This window comes from Hippoglossus stenolepis, chromosome 9, assembly GCF_022539355.2.
Source record: "Hippoglossus stenolepis isolate QCI-W04-F060 chromosome 9, HSTE1.2, whole genome shotgun sequence".
NCBI lineage: Eukaryota > Metazoa > Chordata > Actinopteri > Pleuronectiformes > Pleuronectidae > Hippoglossus > Hippoglossus stenolepis.
Window position 1 is genome coordinate 25,085,186 of NC_061491.1, and position 22,490 is coordinate 25,107,675.

General features: G+C 42.3%; 1 protein-coding gene across 1 annotated transcript in view; it reads right to left on the reverse strand.

Moving 5' to 3' along the window:
• The window catches only part of ksr2 (kinase suppressor of ras 2), an 81,677-nt gene extending 60,468 nt beyond the window's left edge, over positions 1–21,209 (reverse strand). Inside the window, 6 exon segments of the mRNA XM_047341070.1 lie at positions 309–810; positions 2,184–2,219; positions 10,284–10,358; positions 10,361–10,433; positions 11,315–11,455; positions 20,457–21,209. Of these exon segments, the coding sequence (XP_047197026.1) occupies positions 309–810; positions 2,184–2,219; positions 10,284–10,358; positions 10,361–10,433; positions 11,315–11,455; positions 20,457–20,630 (1,001 nt within the window). The 5' untranslated portion in view covers positions 20,631–21,209.
• Positions 21,210–22,490: the final 1,281 nt, after the last annotated feature.

Here is a 22,490-nt window from a genome sequence, read left to right on the forward strand (position 1 = left end):
TTATGTGATTCATTGAAATTATAAATACAAACCAGAGCTTAATTAACCTACATAATGAATTTGTGTTAAAGATTAAATTAATGATTTTGTTTACCAAGCTCACACATGTAAACAAACCTCAGAAAAACATGAATTACTGAGAATTCTGTTGTTGAATAGTTTTTCTTCCTGTCAATCAATTTGAGAGCGAAGCACGTTCTAATCCTGGGTTTTGAATTTTGCCACCAGGGCGACATGTTGTATTTACATCTCAACGTGGTTCGGGTCATGACCTGAACACACAAAGCTCCAAAATGGCCGCCACTTACTTTGGTGTCTGCTTGTCTTCCACACGGTTCCCCAGCTGGAACTCATGGGATTTGCTGCGGTGCAGTGCGGTGAAGCCCGGCAGCAGGTGGATGAGTTTGCGGCTGGGCGGAGGCGGCGTTCCCGGGGCTTTCACTTTGTTCCTCCGCCGCATGGGAGGAGTGCCCGGTGGGGTCATGGTGTTGATGACCAGGGGAGTCCGAGGAGGCGTGTGGCCAAAATGCCTCTGGCGGGGAGACGGGGGCAGGGAGCGTTGACCGAAGTCCAGGGAAGGGAAGAGCCCTGTGGCGGAGCTGTCGACGGTGAGTCGATCGACGTACAAAGGGGGGGCCAGGGCCTGGGGGCTGTGGCACATGTGCTGGTTGTACTTGGACTGGACTTTGGGGCTTTGGGAGAGCTGGAAGCGGATCCACTGACTGACCTCGGGCTGGCACACCGGAGTGTTTTCCTTGCCCGATTCAGAGGTGGGCCACTGGATGGACCAGTCCTGCTTCGCCTGGCTCCCTGTGGGAGGAGTCAAGAGACAAGCGCTGGGTTAAAGTCAACATAACCGCTGCCAGTGATGTAAAATGCATATGAAGAAGTTCACACACAAAGAACATGTTTTCTCACTTTTTGGGGTTTCGTTTGCCCAGGTTTTGAGACGTCTCTCTCTAAGATTTGTTTATGTTCCTTGCAGCTTTTTTAAAATTACATTTAAAATAGCAACATTTCCAGAAACAACGTCCCGGTCACTTAAATCCCAAAACCTACCCATCGGAACTACTTTCTACTGAGGAGTGAGTTCAGCCTTCTTACGACTGATCATTGCACTTCAGTGACAAACTGTTTTTCAAAGAGATTAGGTCGTGTCTCAATTCAGGGGCCACATCCTCTAAAACAAAATGGGACGGTCTGGTCTTATTGCATAACCAGCTTGTCCTACCCTCGCAGCCATCGCCTAGCAACAGACCTACCAACGAGAAGGTTCTTTGGTTTTAATAAAAACTCTTAAAAGATGGATTTTATTTTAAAAACAGTTAATCACTGAAGAGCAATGAATCCTGGGATATGTTGGGCCAGTGGAGCCTCCGTCGCTCAGGGGGGGGAGGACACATTTGAAGGAGCCTTCAAATTGGGACTAGTGTTCTATCAGTCCAATGTTCCTTGCAGCTTTTCAAACATGACATTTGAAAAAGTAACAATCTGCCGGTCACTCAAATCCTAAGAGCTACTCATCGGAACTACTTTCTCCTGAAGAGTGACTCTCTATGGAAACTGTTGAAAGTGTCAAAAAAGAGGCTGCTGTTGAATTTAATATAATATATCAGCAGTGACTGTGAGAGCACTCAGGAGAAACCTGGGCAATTAAAACGCAGAACTGTCTGAATGTGTAGATAGCACTTGTGCTGAGTGAGAAAACATGTTTTTTGATAATGTGGATGAATGTTTGTGTGTAGTATCGTGTTTCGAGTTAAATTAAATTGCTTCTTGACATGCTCTTAATACTAAAACATCCATTAACTGGCTCACTTCTTGATGGGAGCAGTAAGAGTAATCCTGGCAGCAGGCGGAGACAGGTAGGACCAGCAAATGCGCTCAATTGGGGTAATGAATAATTAACTCTGCTGTTATCTGATGGGAACATATTAGTGGTGCGGCGGTGTTCAAATATGCCGAAGAAGCATGAATTGATGGAGCAAAAAAAACAGAGGCGGAGAGATGGAAGCGTGCGCCACGACAGAACAGGGCAAAGCTGCATGAGTCATAACACGAGCCGACATCCACCGAAACTAAACTTTCTGCTGAATGAGAACGAAAGAGCGACAGGAGGCGAGAAACTTGAGGGTGAGCAGCCAGGATGAGTGTTTTCTCGAGCTCAGATGACAATACTTTACCTCCGTTACTGTGCAATTTATCCTCCTCAAGTTGTTCTTGAGGAAAGAAACAAAAACAATGTGTTTATTGACCTGGTGGAGACACAGCTGAAATAGCCCACAGTGTTCTTCTTCTCTTTTCTATCTGCAGTTACAAAACATGCTGGTGGAATCGATCCAGGGTGAAATATCTCATGCATGACTGAGTCTCTGTCAACAACCCTGCACCATTTTGTTTTGTGTGTCATTGCTTTTCTTCCCCGTGAGTGACGTTGTCTCTAAGGAGCCACGAGCATCTGAAAACACAAACTTCAAACATAATATCAACACCAGCGAGATCAAATGAACCAGGAGAAAAATATCTCTTATACAAAAAAAGGTCCCGGAGGAAGTGGAAAAACTTGATGGGAAACAAAAAAGCCTGCAGCCTTTCCCATTCGGTCATGTTATGAAGAGGCCACGAGGAACGACGGGTTGTGGGAGGAGACGGCTGCGGAGACACCAGGGACCAAATATACAGGAGTTTTCAAGAGTCTCATTTTCGCTTTTTAAATATTTTTCCTTCGTCCTGACTCAGGGTTCTGACATTTCTTTTTAAAAAAACGTATCTGGCATCAGAACTGCAGGTTTTCTTCCACTAAAGCTCATGTAGGATTGTTAACACGTTAAATGAGCTGTTGTCAGACATGAACTCTGGAAAATGTCCGGGGAAATGTGGTCAGGACGTTATCCGGAGTTTGCCTTTCTCATTTATTCATCCTAAGATACTTGTATTCTTTTTTTTTTTCAGATTTGTGTCGGTCACTTGTTAGAAACGTCACCACCTCTGCAACTCGTTCACTGAGAATTTTACGGACATTTTCAAATTCGGAAAAACCTGAAAAATCCTTCTCAGGCCAACCAGTGTCATTGCAGTTTTTCAAAGACGTTAAAAGCGAGGACAAGCGACAAGACCAAAACTTCTGATGCTTACACTTTTAAATGTATCAGGCTTCAACTCAACCAAACAGAAAATAACGTACATGTTTAAAACCTAGGGGCCTTTAGGGGGCATTGCAGCTCTGTTGCTAGGCGACAGTGGTAATAAAAAATAAACGATGTCCAGTTCTATAGCATCGATTTTGATTTCATGAATCCAACAATGTTTAAGTGTTAAATCAGTGGATCAGTCTTTCACTAGTTGTAAAAGTAGAGGTAACTCGTATTTTGAAACGTCATACTTTTAACAAACAAAACATTGCATGATATTAAATTTCATCACTACTCATGTTGTGCTCTCGAGCTGAAGCTTTCTAATAAGTGAAGCTGGTTATTATTTGTCATGGAAACCAGCTGTTTTCAGCCCGATGTGACGCACGGCTCCTTTCTCCTTCAGTATGTTTCTGTGAAATGTGAAACTTCGGAGCTTAGAGTTGAAGAGCTGCCATTGATGACAACACCTGTCACTTTTAACAGTGATTGATGTTCCTGAAGTCACATGAATATCAATTGCCTGCCGACAGCTGCCTCTTCACACCCGTGGATATTAGACAGTGGGGTGTTTCCAGTCACGCTGTCACTGCCACTCTGCCCTCGGTGTCGCTGCGTGACAACCACACACACTTGTCCCTGAACCCGCGTTAAGAGGCTGACATCTCAACCCTAACAACCCCTTCAGAAGCAGTTTCAAGATGCAGAATGGCCGAGTGGGCTCTGAGAGAGTGCTCATCCCCAGATGAGGGAGAGGACGAGGAGGACGCCGGATCGAGCCTCCTTTATTAGCAGGAATAAAACCACAGGCCACTCAGCAAGACTCAACTTCAGCTCTACCAAGGTTCATGTCTTCCTCTGGTCGAAAAACCCATTAAAACACGTGGAACTCAGAACTCAGAACTCACTTCCTGCTGCAGAGTCCAACGACACAGGTTTTAATCGGCTCCGGTTCCAATCGGCAGAAATTGGAAACGAGAAATCGGGGTAAACGCACTAATTGGGCAGTGAGGTGAGGGAGCTTCTCCCTCTGATGTCAGCTTGTTATCCATTGGCCATCATATTAAATAGTTTGAAAAGGTAGTCTTTCTGTTTGAGTGGAGAAAATGAGTGAACTGGTTCCGTTGCGGTACTCAACACTAGTTTGAATGCACAAAATATGGTCAGAGGTGAAGACTGCAGCGATCCTGCCAGCTTCTTATCTTCTGCTACTGTTTAATGTCGTGTTAACTTCCTGCAATTGGTCCGAAAAGTCCAAACTATCCCAAACGTTTTTAACAGCAAACAAATCATGGTTCAGTTCGATCCGGTCCGAAATCCCCTCTTTTGGTCCGAGTCTGATTACCTTTCGATCCACTGAACTGGACCGTGGTATTTTTTGATTCTGACTACAAGTCTGAAGGTGCAGGCCAAACAATGTAGGTGTGAAAGCCCCTAAAACGAATCGACTCCTCCTGAATTCATATCAGTGAGGCTGAGGTCACAGATCGGAGGCAACAGAAAGCAGATCTGGTTCTGAGCAGATCTCCGGTGTGTGCAAGTGCCAGTTTGAACCGTCCTTTTCAAAATTAACACCACATGACAATCTCACTGGATAATGTTTGAAAATGTCAACCAATCACCTTTGATTCAAATGATGGTTTTCTCTCTTATTTGTATTTATATTCTTCGAAGGAGCCTCACTTTAAAAAAAAATGCTTCTGACAGTGTTTATCAAGCTGATATCAAAATGAACTTTCTCGGCGAGAGAAGCAATGAACTCGAGTCACACTTATGAAACTGTTGCTTCAAGTAATGAGTCCATTCATCAAGCGCACCAGTATCTTAGCAACTGCTTCAGCAACAAGAACCAGGACTTGACTTATGAATTTCTCATTTCACATCCTCTCAATAAGCAGAGGAGTCGGGAAAGAGACTGGATGAAGAACCCAGACTGAACATTAGCCCTTTGAGAACTGTGACTTTCTCTTGTTGGAGAGTGAGTTTTTAAAAGTTGCTTTTTCGTTGGAAAGCTTTGATACAAAACATAAAATACTTTGAGTCTGGTAATCTATCACGACTTCTTGGGGCTGACAGGCTTTTTCTCAGCTAACCGCTTTTCTTTTTCTGCAACTCTGCAGCCTCGCTTTGTTTCGCTTCAATCTCACGACGCTCTTCAACGTTGTTTCCAGACAGAACAGGCAGCTGCTTTCTGTGAAGAGGCTCGAAAAACAGCTGTAGGATTCCCGCACAGCAACTAACGGCAGAAAGACACAGTAGCTGCTGAAGCATTTAGCTGCTGCAGAGCCAGGAGTTTCCTTTAGGAGCTGGTGGAGAACAAAACTGAGATAAAAGTAGACTGAGGTGATCACAGGTCAGTTTTGAGTTTGCAACTTTTATTAAACGTTCATATATATTCTAACATAGGTCCAGTCGTTCTTAGACCTTTTCATGAAGAATTGTTACAGATTATGTCTCTAAATAGTTAAACAAACATCAAGCTGTGGGTGTGGTTCCATCTGATTTGATTGACAATAAACAATCAATCAATTGTGAAATGATGCTGAATCATGAAGGTATTTGAATGATGTGATATCACCTTTTTCTATAAATTACCCAGCTTTCTTTAAACCAGTGAGAAAAGCACAAATGACCAAAGCAGGTCTAAACTCTGAAACGTGGACTGAGCCGTTTGTACCTCCTGAATAAATATCCTGTTTTCCCCCAAATATCAAACTTTTCCTTTAACAAATCCTCATAGACCAAGATTTCCATATATTTGACATGTGCATAACTTCAGAAACACTTTGCCATTTTCCCCCTCTCCTGAGAAACTCTACATCTCCACATCAGCCGATGAACCAAACAACGCACCTGACGCACTTGGGACTGACACGCACGCTATTAACGGGGCTTTGAGAAAGGCAGATAATCAGCCTCATAATTGGAGTAATTACCTCTGGATGGATGTGTTGCTTCTTTGGGCTAAATGGCAGTGAAATGCCACTGGGACAGTATCTCACTGCCACTGTAAACGGGATTTGGCGGAAAAGGGCAACGCTGCGTTCACTAGACGCAGTGTCCCCCCCCTTTTTAATCTCCACTCTTCTGAGGAGTGGGCCTGTGGACGTACTCGCAGTGTGAGTCAGTGGGACACAAAGTTAGACGCTGCTAATTGGTTAACAGCCAATGAGGACCACCCAGAGGTGCTCAGGAAGACGGGGGTCGGGGGTTCGGTCAATGTTTCTTCTGGTGTCTTTCCTTCCCTGTTGCATCTGCTCCTTTCTTCTCGCCGTGACCATGTTTCTGCTTCACCTCCTGTCGCCGCTGCCTCTTTCTCATGTTATTCAGCGTCCTTCCTCCCCCCTCCCGCCTTTCCTCTCCTCCTCCAATTTCCCTCTCTCGCATATTCTTCCCTTTTCCCCTCCGGCGTTTCTTCGTTTTCCTTTTCTCGCTGATGGCATTTGAAGCCAATTAGGTGTTTGTATATGCATGTGGAGCTGTCTCAAAGCGAAGCACGGGGACTTCGGCTGTCAAAGATTACAGCGGAGAGGTAGCGTGGCAACCTGTCGTGCTGCGCGAATCTCACCGCTATTAGCCTGATCAACAAAATAACTTGTATTAAAGATATTGTCTGTATGAAAATGTTGTGTGTGTGTGTGTGTTTGTGTAGTGTCTCTCTGTGTGTGGAGTTGTCTAGAGGGGCGGGCTGGGTAATGTGTGTATATTGCGGCACAAAGAACCGACCGGCTGCCTCCGAATTGTATGACTCATCCTCATTGCAACTGGCGGACTGCAATCCCAAGAGCCTGTAGTGAAAAAAATTCTATTAACTTGCATTAGTTTCCTTCCTCCACCATTACAGCAGCACCGAGCAACATACATTCACTCGTTGTGTTTCTCCGGTTGTGCGATGTAGGGGACGGTGAAGTATGCAAATGTCCTTGTCTGCCAATTTTAAGCATTAATTCCTGATGACTCATAAACTGGAGGAACAGATTCTCTTTCAAAGAGCGTGTCGATAAATCTGCAAATCCTTCGTTCTGCAACAACCTCCAGATTTCTCGGAGAAAAATAAGTGTTTAAATGCTCGTGCACTTCTTCTTCTTTTGCATATATGCTGACAAACCAACACACAGATGTGTAAATGTGGCCGAGTTTCTGAGCTGCACAACTCGTCTCCCTCTCCCAGCTCCATAAGAACACGAAGAATGCGGCCGCACACCCTGTGTTTCTCTCTGGGCTGAGTGCACCTCTCCACGCTCCGTGCGGTGGTGTAGTGGCGGCGATGTTGCTGTCGCGCATTCACACATCTCCAGTCCCCCACCCCCCCTGTTGGAGAGCCCATTAGTGGCTTCTGTGTGGCCAGAGCCTGCGTTTGGAGAGCAGGAGAGAGAGCGAGGGGAGGGAGATGATGGGAGAGTCGGTGGAGGCGACGTGCGAAGAAGAAGAGAGGCAGAGGAGGGGATGATGAACAAGGAGGAAGGAGGAAGGAGGACGAGGGAAAGAGGTTGACAGTGAGGCAAACACAAACCTTCAGAGACAGATGCTGGAAGTTTGGTTATAGGAGGGGATCATAACTTCTAGCTGTTTAAATACCAGCTTCTCCATTGTAACTAGTTTTATATAAATGTTTGTTTCTGTCGTCAGTTCATACAGCGTTAGAAAGTGATTCAAATGTGATTAATTACCTGTAAAAGAGGTAAATAAATGTAAATTAAAGTGGTTTTGGTTTGATTTCTTGGTTTGGTTTATTTTGATAAGAAAGGTAACTGGGTCCCATGACCAGAATTAATATGGGATGGACGGACTGTGGCATTGTGGGTCAGAGTCGGCGTGGGGGCCGAGAATTGATGCGCAGAAAATATGCGCCGTAAAACAACTATTGTACATGGTAATTATTTTTTATTTTCACTTTAAATTGATTTTTGAACAACAATCCTATGAAAGGAAGGACGTCCACCTACAGAGACACTGGTTACAGCTCGATTCCAATTATCAAAGTTCTACACAGTGATGACAATGGAGATGTCTCCATGACAACGGAGCGAGAGCAGCAAGGCGAGGTGTGGACACTGAGGGGTTTTATTCTTCAGAGGGGTCAAGAACGAACTGTCATACTCAGCCATGATTTAACTGTTTGAAATCAAACGTTGATTTCTAAGAAGGTGCAGCTCAGTGAAAGGGCTCGATGCAGCGAGAGGGGGCGGGGGGGGTTGAGGGGCTTCAGGAGGACGACCTCTTATCATAGAAGACTGGACAGGAAGGCTGGAATCAACTGTTACACTCACAACAATACAAACTCAACGTAACTGTGAAAAAAGAGAAATGTTCACTGTTCCATATTCTCTTTGTCTGGATTCACCTGATGCATTAACGCTCATTATTTCTGTCCCTTTATCATTGTTTGCTGTCACTGAACTCCCAGTTCTCTCAGAATAATAATCATGTGAAATGTTGTCATTGTCAGAGCAGCTGTGGCTCAGGAGGTAGAGAGGGGGGGCGCCCACTAAAGAGAACGTGGGTGGTTCGATCTCCGGCTCCAGTCGGCATTCAGAAGTTATGTGAACGGTATCAAAGGGCTGCCTCACACCAGAGGATTTTTAACTCTTGACCAATTTTAAAAACAGCAGGACACAGTTAAAGTCCTGGTCAGAGACGTCTGAAGCCTGACTGGTCTGAACCCGGCTGGACGACTGGGACCAGCTGACGGACTCTGCCAGGGGGGACGCCTGTCTGTCTCTCTTTCTGGACAATAACCACCTCCATCTCCAGTCAGACAACTGGTGCAGAAAGATAAGAGTGAAGTGTGTCCCAGACACCGTCAGACAAAAGAGAGCAGGGACCAGCAGAGGAGCTGTGGAGCTGAGCACCTGCAGACTCACTGGTTCTGAGGCTGTTTGTAGAAAACGTTTGTCCGAGTTCTTTTTCACTACATTCAAAGAAAATGTTATAAAATACAAAACTCTGAGTTAAAGCTCCTCTAATAAAAACACTCGTTAAGTAAATCTCTGTTTTATTGAAGGCTCACGGAAGAAAAACTATTCATCAAGTTAATTTGCTCAATAATTCAGAAGAACCGTCTGTTTCAAAGAACATCTGTTACTGTGTGTGTGTGCGTGCGTGTGTTTATGTATGTGTGTGTGTGTGTGTGTGTGTGCGTGCGTGTGTGTGTGTGTGTTATCAAACAGGTTTTTTACAAAAGGTTGTTACTAAACCCCTCGATGCAGTTTAAGTTAGGCTCTACTGCCCCCTTCTGGTTCCTGTGTATCATTGCAAAAGCAGCAATCTGAGAGACTGAGAACATTTTACGGTCTCTACCGCCACCTGGTGGAAAGCCCTGGTACAAAGGAAAGGAAATGAAACGTTCTACATCTCAAGCAACAAAAAAAGAGGAAATATGAATAAACTTTTTTTTTTTTAAATCTGTTGCTCTAAACAGGCGATGTTAATAAAGTTTTATTCCTGAGAAGAGTTGTGGTGTTGAAGTGATGAACTTTGATTTAAAGTTACACAGAGACTGAGCGACTGTGGCTGAACAGCTCCACCTGCTGGATAGAAACGTGCACAATCTTTTGAGAGGTGATTTCATGGTGGAGAATTACAAACACAGGGTCAAGTTAATATCACACCAGATTAAAACAAAACTAATTCACAACGCTTCTTAAATTTTGATGATAAATAAAGACTGGATTATGTATTATATTAGTTTTCAGTATCACTGCCAGAAAACACATCAGTCTGAATATAAACAATCTGACATTCTGTTGTTGATTGTTGATAAACTCGGTTTAATTCCTCTGAGGAAGCAAGTTCTCAAGTCTGAAATACCAGAAAGTCTTTGAACGCACCACAGAGATTTTTAGTCTCTGCTTCAAACTGTGTAATCGTTAAACACAACCTCACTTTGGTGAGAAAAGTGATGATAATATATTTATAATCTATCTAAAAAAAAAGTTATTGAAATAAACTATCAGCCTGGAAAATCAAGCAAAAAACACAAAGGTAACACACATGATTTAATTTTAATAAGATTAACGTTATTATAAGTCAATGAGCTCATCCGTGTGTGTGTGTTGTGTGTGGGTGTGTGTGTGTGTGTGTGTGTGTGTGTGTGTGTGTGTGTGTGTGTGTGTGTGTGTGTGTGTGTGTGTGTGTGTGTGTGTCCCTCACCGAGCTGGTGGGCCTTTCGCAGGCAGGAGAGGGAGGCGTTGAGTCGGGCACACTCTTCTTCGTTGGCACCAAACTCTGCAGCAGCTCACACACCTGCTCCTCACTCATGTCCAGCAGACCCTCCAGGGTCACCTCGCCTGGGCTCATCTCCTGCAGCACACACACACACACACACACACACACACACACACACACACACACACACACACACACACACACACACACACATACACAGACACACACACAGAGAGAGAGAGATAAAAACATCTTTAGAAGTATATCAAACATTTCATTTTAAGTTTAAGATGCACTGAAAGAGGTGACAGTATCTTATTCACTGATTACACTTAATGTGGACGTGTATATACACTATAGAAATGCTTAAATAGCATCTGTGACCCATACGACCGGCCTCATAGAGGACATGCAGTTTATTACACAAGAGCAATAATAATGTATAAGAACCAAAGTCCTGGGTCAGTAAGTTTGTTTTTACCAAAGAAAACCAGACTTTCATTCATTCTGTCACTGACTCACTATTTACCAAGTAACACTAAAAGGGATGAGAAAGAAAAAAGACCATGATAAGGATATTTAATGTTTTGTAATATCTGCAGACCTATAATATTATCAGTTCTGGTTATAATTTAGATCATGTGATCACATTGCTGTTTTCAGATTTAAAAGAAAACACACTATCTGAAAGAAGATTATGAAAATAAAACGCACATGTTCCCTCTTCAGATTTGATCCAAAACACATTTAAATGATGACAACAGTCAATTTCCCATAAAGAATAAAACATATGGTGCATAGGTCACGTGTCCCCAGCCTCACGATTACGTGGATTTCACACGAATTCTATTGCGTTGCTTTTCGTATTATTTCCTACGAACCCATGATGAGAACAGCCTGCTGCCGAACCGCTGAACGTTTTCGTGGGAATTCACACGACAACTTTGTGCATAACCTTTCGTAAGATATCTGACGTATACATAAAAAAAAAAAAGGTTGGTAGTTTGAAATCTCACCTGCGTGACCTCCTTCCTCAGGTTGACGATGCGGAACCAGTGGCAGAGGCGAGGGAAGTCCTCCAGCTCCGCACTGCGCTCCTCTAAGGCCACTTTGCACTTACAGGACAACTGGCGGCTGAAGTACTTCACCAACTTCCCCTGAGAGAAGAGACAAGCAAAACCACAGCGACCACAGTGTTTAAACATGTTTATATTTCACTTGTTAATTGTTGGATTTAGTTTCAGAATCAAAGCCTGTTTGCTGAAAATGAATTCAGATCTAACAAAAAATATAGTCTTCTAATAACTGCTTGGTTTTGTCCATTATATCATAAAATGTTTTAGCATTTATCCCGACTCTGAACAACAAACTCCTCCTAATGCCTCGTCCATTGCAGCTTTTAAATCCAGATTCAACACGTCTCTATTCAGATTAACTATTTTACAAAATCATATCATCATACCATAATTTTATTCTTTTGAATATTTCTATCTATTATATTTCTACAATTTTACTACTTTATTTTTTGATTTTTTTATCTCTTTTTCATTTTAGCTCACTTTTATTTTATTTATTATTTTTAAAACTAATTGATTTTAACAAGACTTTTGATTTGTGTTGTTTCCAATGTCAGTGCAGCACCTTGAATCTGCCCCTGTGTATGACACGTGCTTTATAAATAAAACTGCCTGACCTTGTGTATTGGACCTAAAGAATCAACCTGTTCTTTGTTTCTGATCATGCAAACTCAAAAATAAAAGATGTACGAATGTAAATGTTTAATCCTAAATTAGTTCATCCAAACATCTTTAAAAAACCCTGACGTCCAGAATCAAGCAGCAGTTTGTTCACTGGTTATTGCAAAGTTACTGAAATCCCAGTACGAGCTGAATAATCGATGCAGGGAACTTCTCCTCCACCTCAACCTCCACCACTGAGATCACTTAACGCCTGTTTGCTCCACTGGGGGCGGCTCAGTGGTTAGTGGCTGAAAGCTGTGGTTACACTGGGAAACTGGAACAGGGTGTGTTTGCAGAGAGGACTGGACACATGCATCAGCTTTTTTATTTCTCGTCTTCTGTTAAGACAAACACATGTGGAGAAAACAAACCAGTAACTGACCATAGCTCTGAACTCACTGTCTTAACTTTGTACCTGCCATGGAAACATTTGACTGTAATTCACATGTTCAAAGCGTGTTTGAACCACAAAGGTCACAGACGTGTCCTCAGATAACGTGGTGAGCGGCGACAGGAAGGAAAACAAATGATATTTCAGGCTGAACCAAAGACATGAAGTGAAAGAGACGACGGCAGGAGACTCCAGATTCTAATATTCAGGTCCCACATGCAGAGGAGACCGGGGGGGGGCTCTTGATACATTGTTCACACTCTCTCATGTATCTTGGGATCATGACACCCAATTGTCTCAAGCTAATATTTTGCATTCATTTAGTTTTCATATCTTATTTGAGTACAGAGTTATAGTTTTTTAAATGGTGCCTGTGCACATGTGACACGTTATCCAAGTGGTCACCCAGTGTAGTGCAGGTCTCGAAGGGCTGGGATGGTGCTGGGGCCAGGAGGGGCTGGGTTAGTGCTCGGGCCTGGGTTAGTGCTCTGGCCTGGGTTAGTGCTCGGGCCTGGGTTAGTGCTCTGGCCTGGTTCTGTACTTAGACCTGAAGGGGCTGGGTCTGTACTCAGGCCTGGAAGGGGTGGGTTAGTGTTGGAGCCTAGAAAGTCAGAGTTGGTGCTGAGGCCTCACCTTTTCTTTTCCCAGACAGGAAATGACATCAGATCAAGCAGATGCACAAATCTATTATTCAACTTTTAAGTATTGCCCTCTGGAGGTGAAGATATGAACAACGTGACAAAATGCCCCAGTCTCCACTATCTGTTAAACACATTCACATACATGTTAACTATATTTTAGTATTTCTGCAGTTTATCGTGCTTTTATTTTCTGGCTTTTCATTATATGACAAACAGTAAAATCCGTTTTATGAAGACACTCTATTAAATACATCTTTATGTACTTGTTATTAAAGATTAAAGATGTCGCTAATTGAAGTTCCCCTCAGAGGAGGAGGAGCTGTGACCCGTCACTGAACCTGTGCTCAATCATCATTATGTCATTATTAGTTATTATTGATCATCCTGTACTTTTTACAACAGCAACGTGTGACTTTGTTTGTGTCATTTTGGAATTCATGTGACTTCCTGCTGTTCAGACACGAATGTTTCACCTCCACAAAACTACTGATCACACTACAAAACCAAAAATACATATTCACAGCAGTAAACTCTTCAACATGTCCTGTACGTGTCTTATTTTCAGTAACTGCATTACTTCACAACTAGAACCTAATAAGTGAAAATTATATATATATTTGAGTTTCTATCCACATAATACACAGTTACTGGAGGATGATGTGTCTTATCTAATTCAGGGAGAAGACAAAAAGGCATCCGGGATTAACAAAACCATAGAACAACAAATTCACAGCAAAACACAAACTTTTGAAATAAAGAAAAACACAACACTGAAAAAACCTCGATGAAAATAGAGCCCTAACGTTCTTTAGGAAGTAACAACAAACAAAATCACTTTTCTACTTGAGTAAAAGAAGCTAAACATACTGAAAGTATTCAAAGTACTTCCCAAGTGTAGATTATTCACTTAGGCAACAGTCAACTACATCATTAACTACTGTATATTCTGTTTAATACTTAAGAATAGTCTCTCATATTAATAAAAACAAACTGCAGATGATGCAACTGAAAACACTTATATCCACATATTAATTATTAGTGTTCTAACAGAGTCTGTGCAGGGGGAACTTGCTCATGATGCGGAGGGGCTAAGAAAATCGTCATTTTCAGAGTTACTTTAAAAGGACGTTCTCGTTTTCCCTATTAAAGCAGATATCGCACGTTCGATATTGATCGTTTCAAACTGAATTGGGCCAAAGAATATTCAACAAACCATTGGTGACCACAAGGAAATGACAAAAACACCTTTCAGCACCGGACAGCTCCCACTCAGCCACGATTCACAACACAGACACGTCCAGAAGTCAAATGAAAAGAGGTGAATTTAAATCTGTATCACAAATAATAATGATAATATGATAATAATGTTTCAGGAAGAAAATGTTGTATCACAAATATCATAAATTAAATCAAGAGTGTCACAACAACTGTGCGCTCACGGTTTTAACATCCTGGTAAACTGGTTATCATACTGGTATATTTCTTTTGCATAAAAAGAATAACTTTCACTGCTGACGATATACGGGCGCACTGCGATGCCTTTGTTACACTCTTACTTAATACCACACACACATCATATGGTAGAGTAAGGTAGAGCGGGTTGAGAAAGAGTTGCTCGATTCAATCTCACGTGGTTTGAGGCCTTTATCGACTCGTAGAACGGTTTTATACGTACGACAGAGACAAAAGAATAACGGAAACTTGTCTGGGAAACAACTTTGAAGTGTAAATGGTTAATTCATCGTTAAGCTGTGGTGAAAACCAGGAGGGACTGAACACACCGGGCTGTGGACCAGGTGTGCAAGCAGAAGCTGCCGGAGCTAACAGGCTAACAAGAGCATGACACAAGCTGGAGATGATCCCTGTTTCTACCACATCTGTGACTGCAGCAGCGACAGAAGGTAAGAAAAAGGAAAACATAAATATTACTAACGGAGGTGACTTCTACATGAGGGGTTCATATGGTTTTATAGAAGCTCGTGCAGATAACTGAAGCCGTTTTCAGACATGACCTGCGGGTGAAATCGGGGGAATTGGCTGCAGAGTTTACCCGTAGTTTGCTTTTCACACATGCACAACACAGCGGGAGGTTTTTCTGCACAGACGCGTTCACAACAGCAACAAATCCTCTGCATTATTCAGGCGAGAGGTGGAGCAGCCGGGTGCAGCAGACAGAGGCAGGAAGTGACGTTTTAACTCCACTGCAGAGATCACGTGATTTTCTTTACTCTCTGTTTACCCTTGGTTTTCTGGGTTTATAAATCCTGTCTCCTCCTAACACCAGTTTTCTGATACCACCTCTACATTAAACTAGCGAACAGGCTTGTTGGAGCTTTAAAGCATTTTTTCTGATGAGGAAAACCATCAAATGTTCCTCTTATAGACTCAGTAAAACCCCGGTTAACACGACAGAACCAGGCTTCCTAAAATGACGGAGTGGTCCTTTAAGCAGATTGCTGAAGTGGAGCATATGGTGCTAGTCCCATTTGAGACATGAGCCAAACTGACCCCTTCACAAGTGCTACACTCACGGATAATCCAGATAAACTGATGAACACTCAGTGTAACAGACTAGGACTTCTACACCAGCTTTTTCTAATCAGTTAAACTGGAGCCCTGCACTTTCCTGCATGAGAAAAAATGTCCAGCACTATCAAACAAGCTTTAACCAAAAGGCATGATGGTCTTTAAACAAAGGGCAGTGCAGCTTCTGAGTTTAACTTTGTACTTTAAAACATCAAATCATTGGCTGCTAGTGTCAACGTTTGGTATTAGGATTAACTCTACTGAGCTGTAACATACTCAAGTAATTCATAATTCATGAAACATGAGAGAAAATGGTTTATATGTAAGAACTAGCAGGTAAAAAGACATGTGTAAATAAATTATTTGTGTACTGATAGGAGCTGGATCTACACTGAAAGTACTCGATACTACAATAATATTATAGTAGTAGTATTAAAATGGTACTTCAACGATTTAGTAATCAATTTCCCAAAAGCTGAGGATACTTTTAAAAGAGGAATCTTCCAAATCAAAGCAGCAGACACTAAAACATCTTGACTCTCTAACCCACACCTCCCTGTCGTGTTGTCTGTTAGACCCCGATGACATCAGCAGGGTTATTTCTCAAACTACACCTTTAATCACATAAACTAAACACACAACACACACAGATCAATATCTAATAATCAATATCTATCTAATAGCAGATGTCATTCGGGTGCTTACGTAGGATATTGGAGTTTTATGTGTCAGGTGGATACAAACGCAACTATTATTCCCGTTGTACGCGTCTTTATGAAAGTAGGGTAAGGTTTGAATTTCTCTCGTTAGCTACGATTGGGTGATGTCTACCTTAAAGCCATATTATCACCTACAGCCTAATTCTTATCAAACATAACAAACTACTCTTCACAGCCTTTGATTTCCTGACTATGAGTCGAAAAATACATTAGTTCCACATCTAAAGCAACAAAGCTGATGTCTGAATAAACACTGTAAAGCCTTCACCCGGTTTATATACTTGAATATAAAGGAAAAACAACACTTGCCATTATTTCTTTCACATGAAATACATAACAGGGTTTGCACGTCAGGTTTCTGTGTGTGTGTGTGTGTGTGTGTGTGTGTGTGTGTGTGTGTGTGTGTGTGTGTGTGTGTGTGTGTGTGTGTGTGTGTGTGTGTGTGTGTGTGTGTGTGTGTGTGCAGGCCTGAAAACAACAGATCATTCACCATGTGCGTTGATCATTCCAGCGTCTCCCAGGGATACCAGCAACGATGCATAATCATATTAATGGAAACCAGCATTAACACGACATCCAGGTAATGATATGGGCTGCTATTCTGGGTGAAGCTGTTGGCTAAAACAGGGTCAGTGCTCCGCGCCTCCGACAGATTCTGTCTGAGGCCCAATCTGGGTCCTTCAAGTTAATAATAGAGATGGAAAAACGTCCGTGTCGTGGAGGAATCTCCCGTAGACACCGCACTCAATACAGATCAGGACAGGTTAACGAGGAAGGCTTTGCGTACGACTGACGTCATTGTGATCCTGATCAAAACCCCTGGTGGACGACTCATTTGTCGCCGAGGCAATAAGAAGACGGTCGCCCTGGAAGGCTCGGAGGGTTTTAACAAGATTAGAGGGTTCTCAGGAGTAATTCTTTTTTTTTGCACATGTGAATTAACTGTCGAGAGCGTTTCTCTCTTTGTTCACGTTTGTAAAACACGTTTCTTTTCTGATCAGCATTTCTTTCACATGTTCATTTATAAACACGAACAACAGATAAACTGATATGCACGGTTCAGTCCATCCTAAACTTCTGCAGAAGCACGAGACATATTCCTATTGTTCCCAGATATTGATGAAAATGTGTTTCAGAGATTGGAGCCTAAATTTAACAACTGAGAGGAAGTGCAGCCCACAACAGAACATGACTTTCAAAATATCTCACTCTGACCTGAATTCATGTTGGAATCATTTTGTCTGGTGGGAAAAAAACTTTAAAATAACTTTGCCAATTATCAATTATCTATTATAATATTAGCTCATTTTAAGCACTGTAAACTGTTGCAAATACAGAAGAAGTATTTGCTTTTATTTTGTTTTCACAGGTTAATTTTGAAGGCTGCTGTCAAACAGAGTCAACACCTTGTTTTGTAAACACTGTTACTGCTTCATTAAGAGCTTCAGGTCATCCACAACAGATCTAAGTTATCATATTTCTATGTATTTATAAAGACAAAGAATAAGAGTGCGACCAACTACCAAAGGAACATGAGCTGGGACTTGAGTTGTCCTGGAACCTCACTATTTGGAAGAATGGCAAATCTGTACGGTGGCCCAGAGAGCTCAACACACTGCGAATTAAGAAAACATCTTTATCAATTTGAAGCCACATGCGCTGTAAATAAGTTACAACACAAGCAAATACAGAAACACGAGTAGCAGACCTCAATAACTTCATAAAGCATGGAACTACAGTCAGGTGCATCCCTCTTTTGGGTCCCCTGGAAACATTTCCATTGTCGTTTTCTGTATTCTTTCTTCATTTGCACGTGATTTTTCTACTTGCATGTGTTTTCCTGATTTGCCGTGTGTTGAGCTCTCCCAGCCTCTGTAAATCTGGACCATAGGAGGCACTGGAGATGTGAACTTTGACCCTGATTTTAAATCATAGTGATCAAAATTCTAATATTTATCATGACTGATATATAAAAGAAACTGTATTTGCAACATGCATCTGTTTTCAGACGAACAGCCTGTTGTGTGCAACCGAGCACCAAACAACAGCAAACGGACATTAAAGCAACTGATCAATGTAATGAAAAGCAGAATATAATTAAACTCAGTATCTGACTTACAGTATATTCACCAACAGCCCAGTGTCGACTAGTGTCTGATTTGCTGTCACTTTTTTGAGGAGATGTGGTTGAAAATATATAAAATGAACCTAATGCGACTTGAAATAACACTTGTTTTAACCAGATATGGTCCATAGGCTTTGCTGTGTCATAAATGTTGTTTAACAACTTCAATTTTCATAAATATGGGTTCACTAAACAAAATGCTTGTGTAAATCAATGGAAACTCAAGTATTTGCACTTTGTAAAGTATTGCAGTATTTATACACAGTGAGACAGATGTTTCACTACTGTTCATGTAAAACAACAACTACCATATCCCTTAAGCATCATATTCTCTGCATTCAATTCAACAGGTATAAACACATATCTTCTTCTCTTTGATGGGAAACATTTTCTCTCTTGCATCACTGCCCTCTGCAGTCAGGAAGAATGTGTGTCACATCACGTCTCATGCTCAGAACATCCCTCAATAATAGTGACGATAGTTTAAAACAATGCAAAGCTACTTAAACAAATAGGCAAACACCCGGGATGCATATGTTCATACTTGTCATATTTACATCACTTTTAAAAGGATGATAACTTCCTGGAACTTCGAATGTACACCTCTGCCCTTTGGAAACGTGGCACAAGTGAAATGATCTTTTCCTTTTTAACAGTTTACGCTCCTGTGTTCTCCCAAAGGAGAGTCAGGGTATCAGCCTTCATGCAGCCAGAATACAAGTTTCAACAGCCTCCTTCTCCCTGACCTCCTGTAACCTCAGTCCCTTTGCCACGGAGCACAGGAGCTTTGGTACAGATCTGCACATGTGGATTATTAATCAAATAATGTATTTTTATTTCAAGAAAAGCTGAGGGATTCATTCTAAAAAAGCCCGAACTGAAGAATATCCCTGTAATTCTTCTAACATATGATCCAGATCTCATTAAAATGCATTAAATTCACATGATTTCAGCAGATTGGTTTATTGGTTGTCTCCTCCTCCTGTCCCCTGTCTGTGTAACACCTCCTCTGAGCAGCTCAGACACATCACCGGGTGTATTACTATATGTTTATATCTTATATAATACTGTATCCTCATATTCCTGTCGGGGGGTTTGGGATCAGTGTGACTTCTCTTCTGTGCTGTGTTTTTATGTAATATCTCAGTGATATTCCCGCTGGGGCTTCAAAGTGTGCACACAGACACTCAGCGGTGAGTTTATTGCGACCTTATCGCACTTAATGCTGTTTGTTTTTATCTCCTGGGGTCATCACCGAAACACTGGGCCGGGGCCCTTCACGCTCCTCTGGGTCCCCCGCTGCTCGGTGGCTGGAGTTTCCAGAAACCTTATCGCACTTTATGGCGTTTTATTCAGTGTATTAGTCCCGTCACAGCCACAGAGAGAGAAGGGGGCTGCAGGTTGGAGGGGCCACAGTCAAACACAACATCATACTTGGATGCGATGGACATTACGTAACGTAACATTTTTTTTTGGAAAGACACCCGCCGGCCAATTACGCGGATAATGACATTTGGTAACAATCTCACTAATCTGCTCGCCTTGCGTAACGGCGGCGCGGCCTGGATGCGCCGCTCGGACAGTTGCGCAGGCTGCTGGTGGATTGTAAACACGGGCAGCAGCAGCAGCGGCAGCAGCAGCAGCAGCAGCGGCAGCAGCAGCAGCAGCAGCAGCAGCCTACAGGCCTCACATATTATTCTGATGGAGAAGAGCCACCTTCTCTCGCCGCCACCTGCAGAATGCGCAAGTCTACAACAGCCTCCACTGCAGCCCCGTGGATGCAGCCTCCTGATTTATGGCACTGCACTGAGCAGATAAGATTGCACCGGGGCTTTGGCGTCAATCTGTGCGTATTTACGCAGAAAAAGGCGAGCAAGGCACAGGAGGGGGAAGAAGAAGGAAGGAAGAGGGAAAAAAAAACATGCACAGTGGCCTAGAAATAAATAAGAGACGGTGACAGCCCCTGTATTGATTCACATGAAGATGCACAGATTCAGCCATCACCACCCGTGCTTACCTCCAGCGTGCGTATCTCCTTCTGTGTCAAGTCGTTGGATGTGGCACATTTGGTCCGTAAACCCTCCAAACTGGAAATGCTTATGTCTATCATGTTCTGCACCAACTCGCACTGCTGCAAGGCTTTCTGCAAACTCAGATGCTGCTCCTCGCTTTTTGTCATCTCCTCGTTCATAGTTTGGGTCGAGCAGTGGTCGTTATATCCCCCCCACACTTTTTTTTTTTTTTTTCTCTCCTCCTTTGCACTTCAAATAATAACGGAACAGAAAATATATATATATATATATATATATTAAAGAAATAAGAGGAACAGAACAGAATTCAGGAGAGAGACGTGGAGGAGCCCACGGAGCAGAGCGACCTGCAGAACGCCATGAAACGAGATGTTGTGGGTTTACAGACGAGCTTTGAGCCGTGAGAGAGTCGACTCCATTGCAACAACAGTCCTCGTAGTTCCTGCTGTTTCATCCAGGTGCCTCTGCCTCTCACGCCGAGCACAAGGTGGGGACGATGCGGAGCGGGTTCGCCAGAGCATCCATCGGGTTCCCCCTTGCGAATGGACGTTAGAAATAAGGATGGTGGTAATAATAATAATAATAATTAAAAAATAAAAATAAAAAAGCTGATCAGCGCATCATAAGCGGAACGTGAAGAGCCCGGTGGGTTTCACTGGTGCTGATGAGAGGACTCGATGCAGGTCCCTGTCTCCCGTGGCAGCAGCAGCATCCCGGTTCGCTCCCACCACACCGACATGTTTCCTGTCAATCAAACCCACAGCAACAGCATCGCAGGCAGCCGAGAGGAGGAGATCTCGCGAGATTAGGGCGGTGGGATCCTCCAGTCTGCAGGCCTGCACCAGGTCCACGCTCATCTCGCTCACTGGCTCAGGAGAGATGGTGGTAGACGTGTGGATGATGGTTATAATTCACATGCAGCTGAATGTGCACACTGACACATGTGCACGGACACACACACACACACACACACACACACACACACACACACACACACACACACACACACACACACACACACACACACACACACACACAGCACCTGCAGCTGAACGCACTGACTATCTTGACAAATTATTTGAAATTTTAAAGTCTCATAATATTTTTAACTTGTCTTGAGTTCTCTCTGCAAAATCTTGGCCTCAATCAGACGACTCGAATAAAATAAAGGTTACTTATTCAAAATAAAATATAAAAAAGAGAATGGCATGATTAAAAACAATGAAAGTTAAATTTATCAAATAAGCGATTGCTATGTGATATAGAATTACTGGATTGAGGGGGTCAGGATATAAATCTCAATAATCACAAGATGATTAAAGAGGTAAGAAAGAAAACTGTATATTTCTGTTACACAAAATTATGTTTATTATTATTATTAGAATTGTGCTTTTTCTTTTGTAATACTGATATTTCCTATTACTTTGAAGGGGTCACACGTTGAAGAGGATGGGAACTACACTTGTAAAGTATTGGTTGGGCTCCAAATACAAAATATATGCAAGTAGGCTACACTGCACCTTTGACGCAACATGTACAGATATGATTGTTCACATAAGTGTGTATAATATATAAAGGAATCAGACACGGTTGTTGAATGGTTACACAACAGGTCAAGCAAATAGTCCTTTATTTAAATCCACTTTAAATTGTTGGAGTGATGGGATTTTATTTAGATGTGTTTCCTTAAACTGTAGAAAATCCAGATCCAAGTGTGAATGTAGGATTTTAAGAAGCCCACCGGCTCTAAGTGATCGTGACAGTGATGGAATTATCTTATAAAACATGATAACACAAACATAAAGTACTGCATGAGTCTAAATTGTTAAATGTGACTGGTTGGTGTGAAGGATCTGATCTGGACACATGTTTTAGTGTTTTACTCTGACAGCTGCAAACATCAGGTCCAAACTCAAAAGACTGATCCTTAGTTGAATCGTTTATATATTTTCTCTTGTATGAATTACATTTGAACATTTATTAACAGGTTTTATTTTTTATATATATATTGTTTGTAAAGC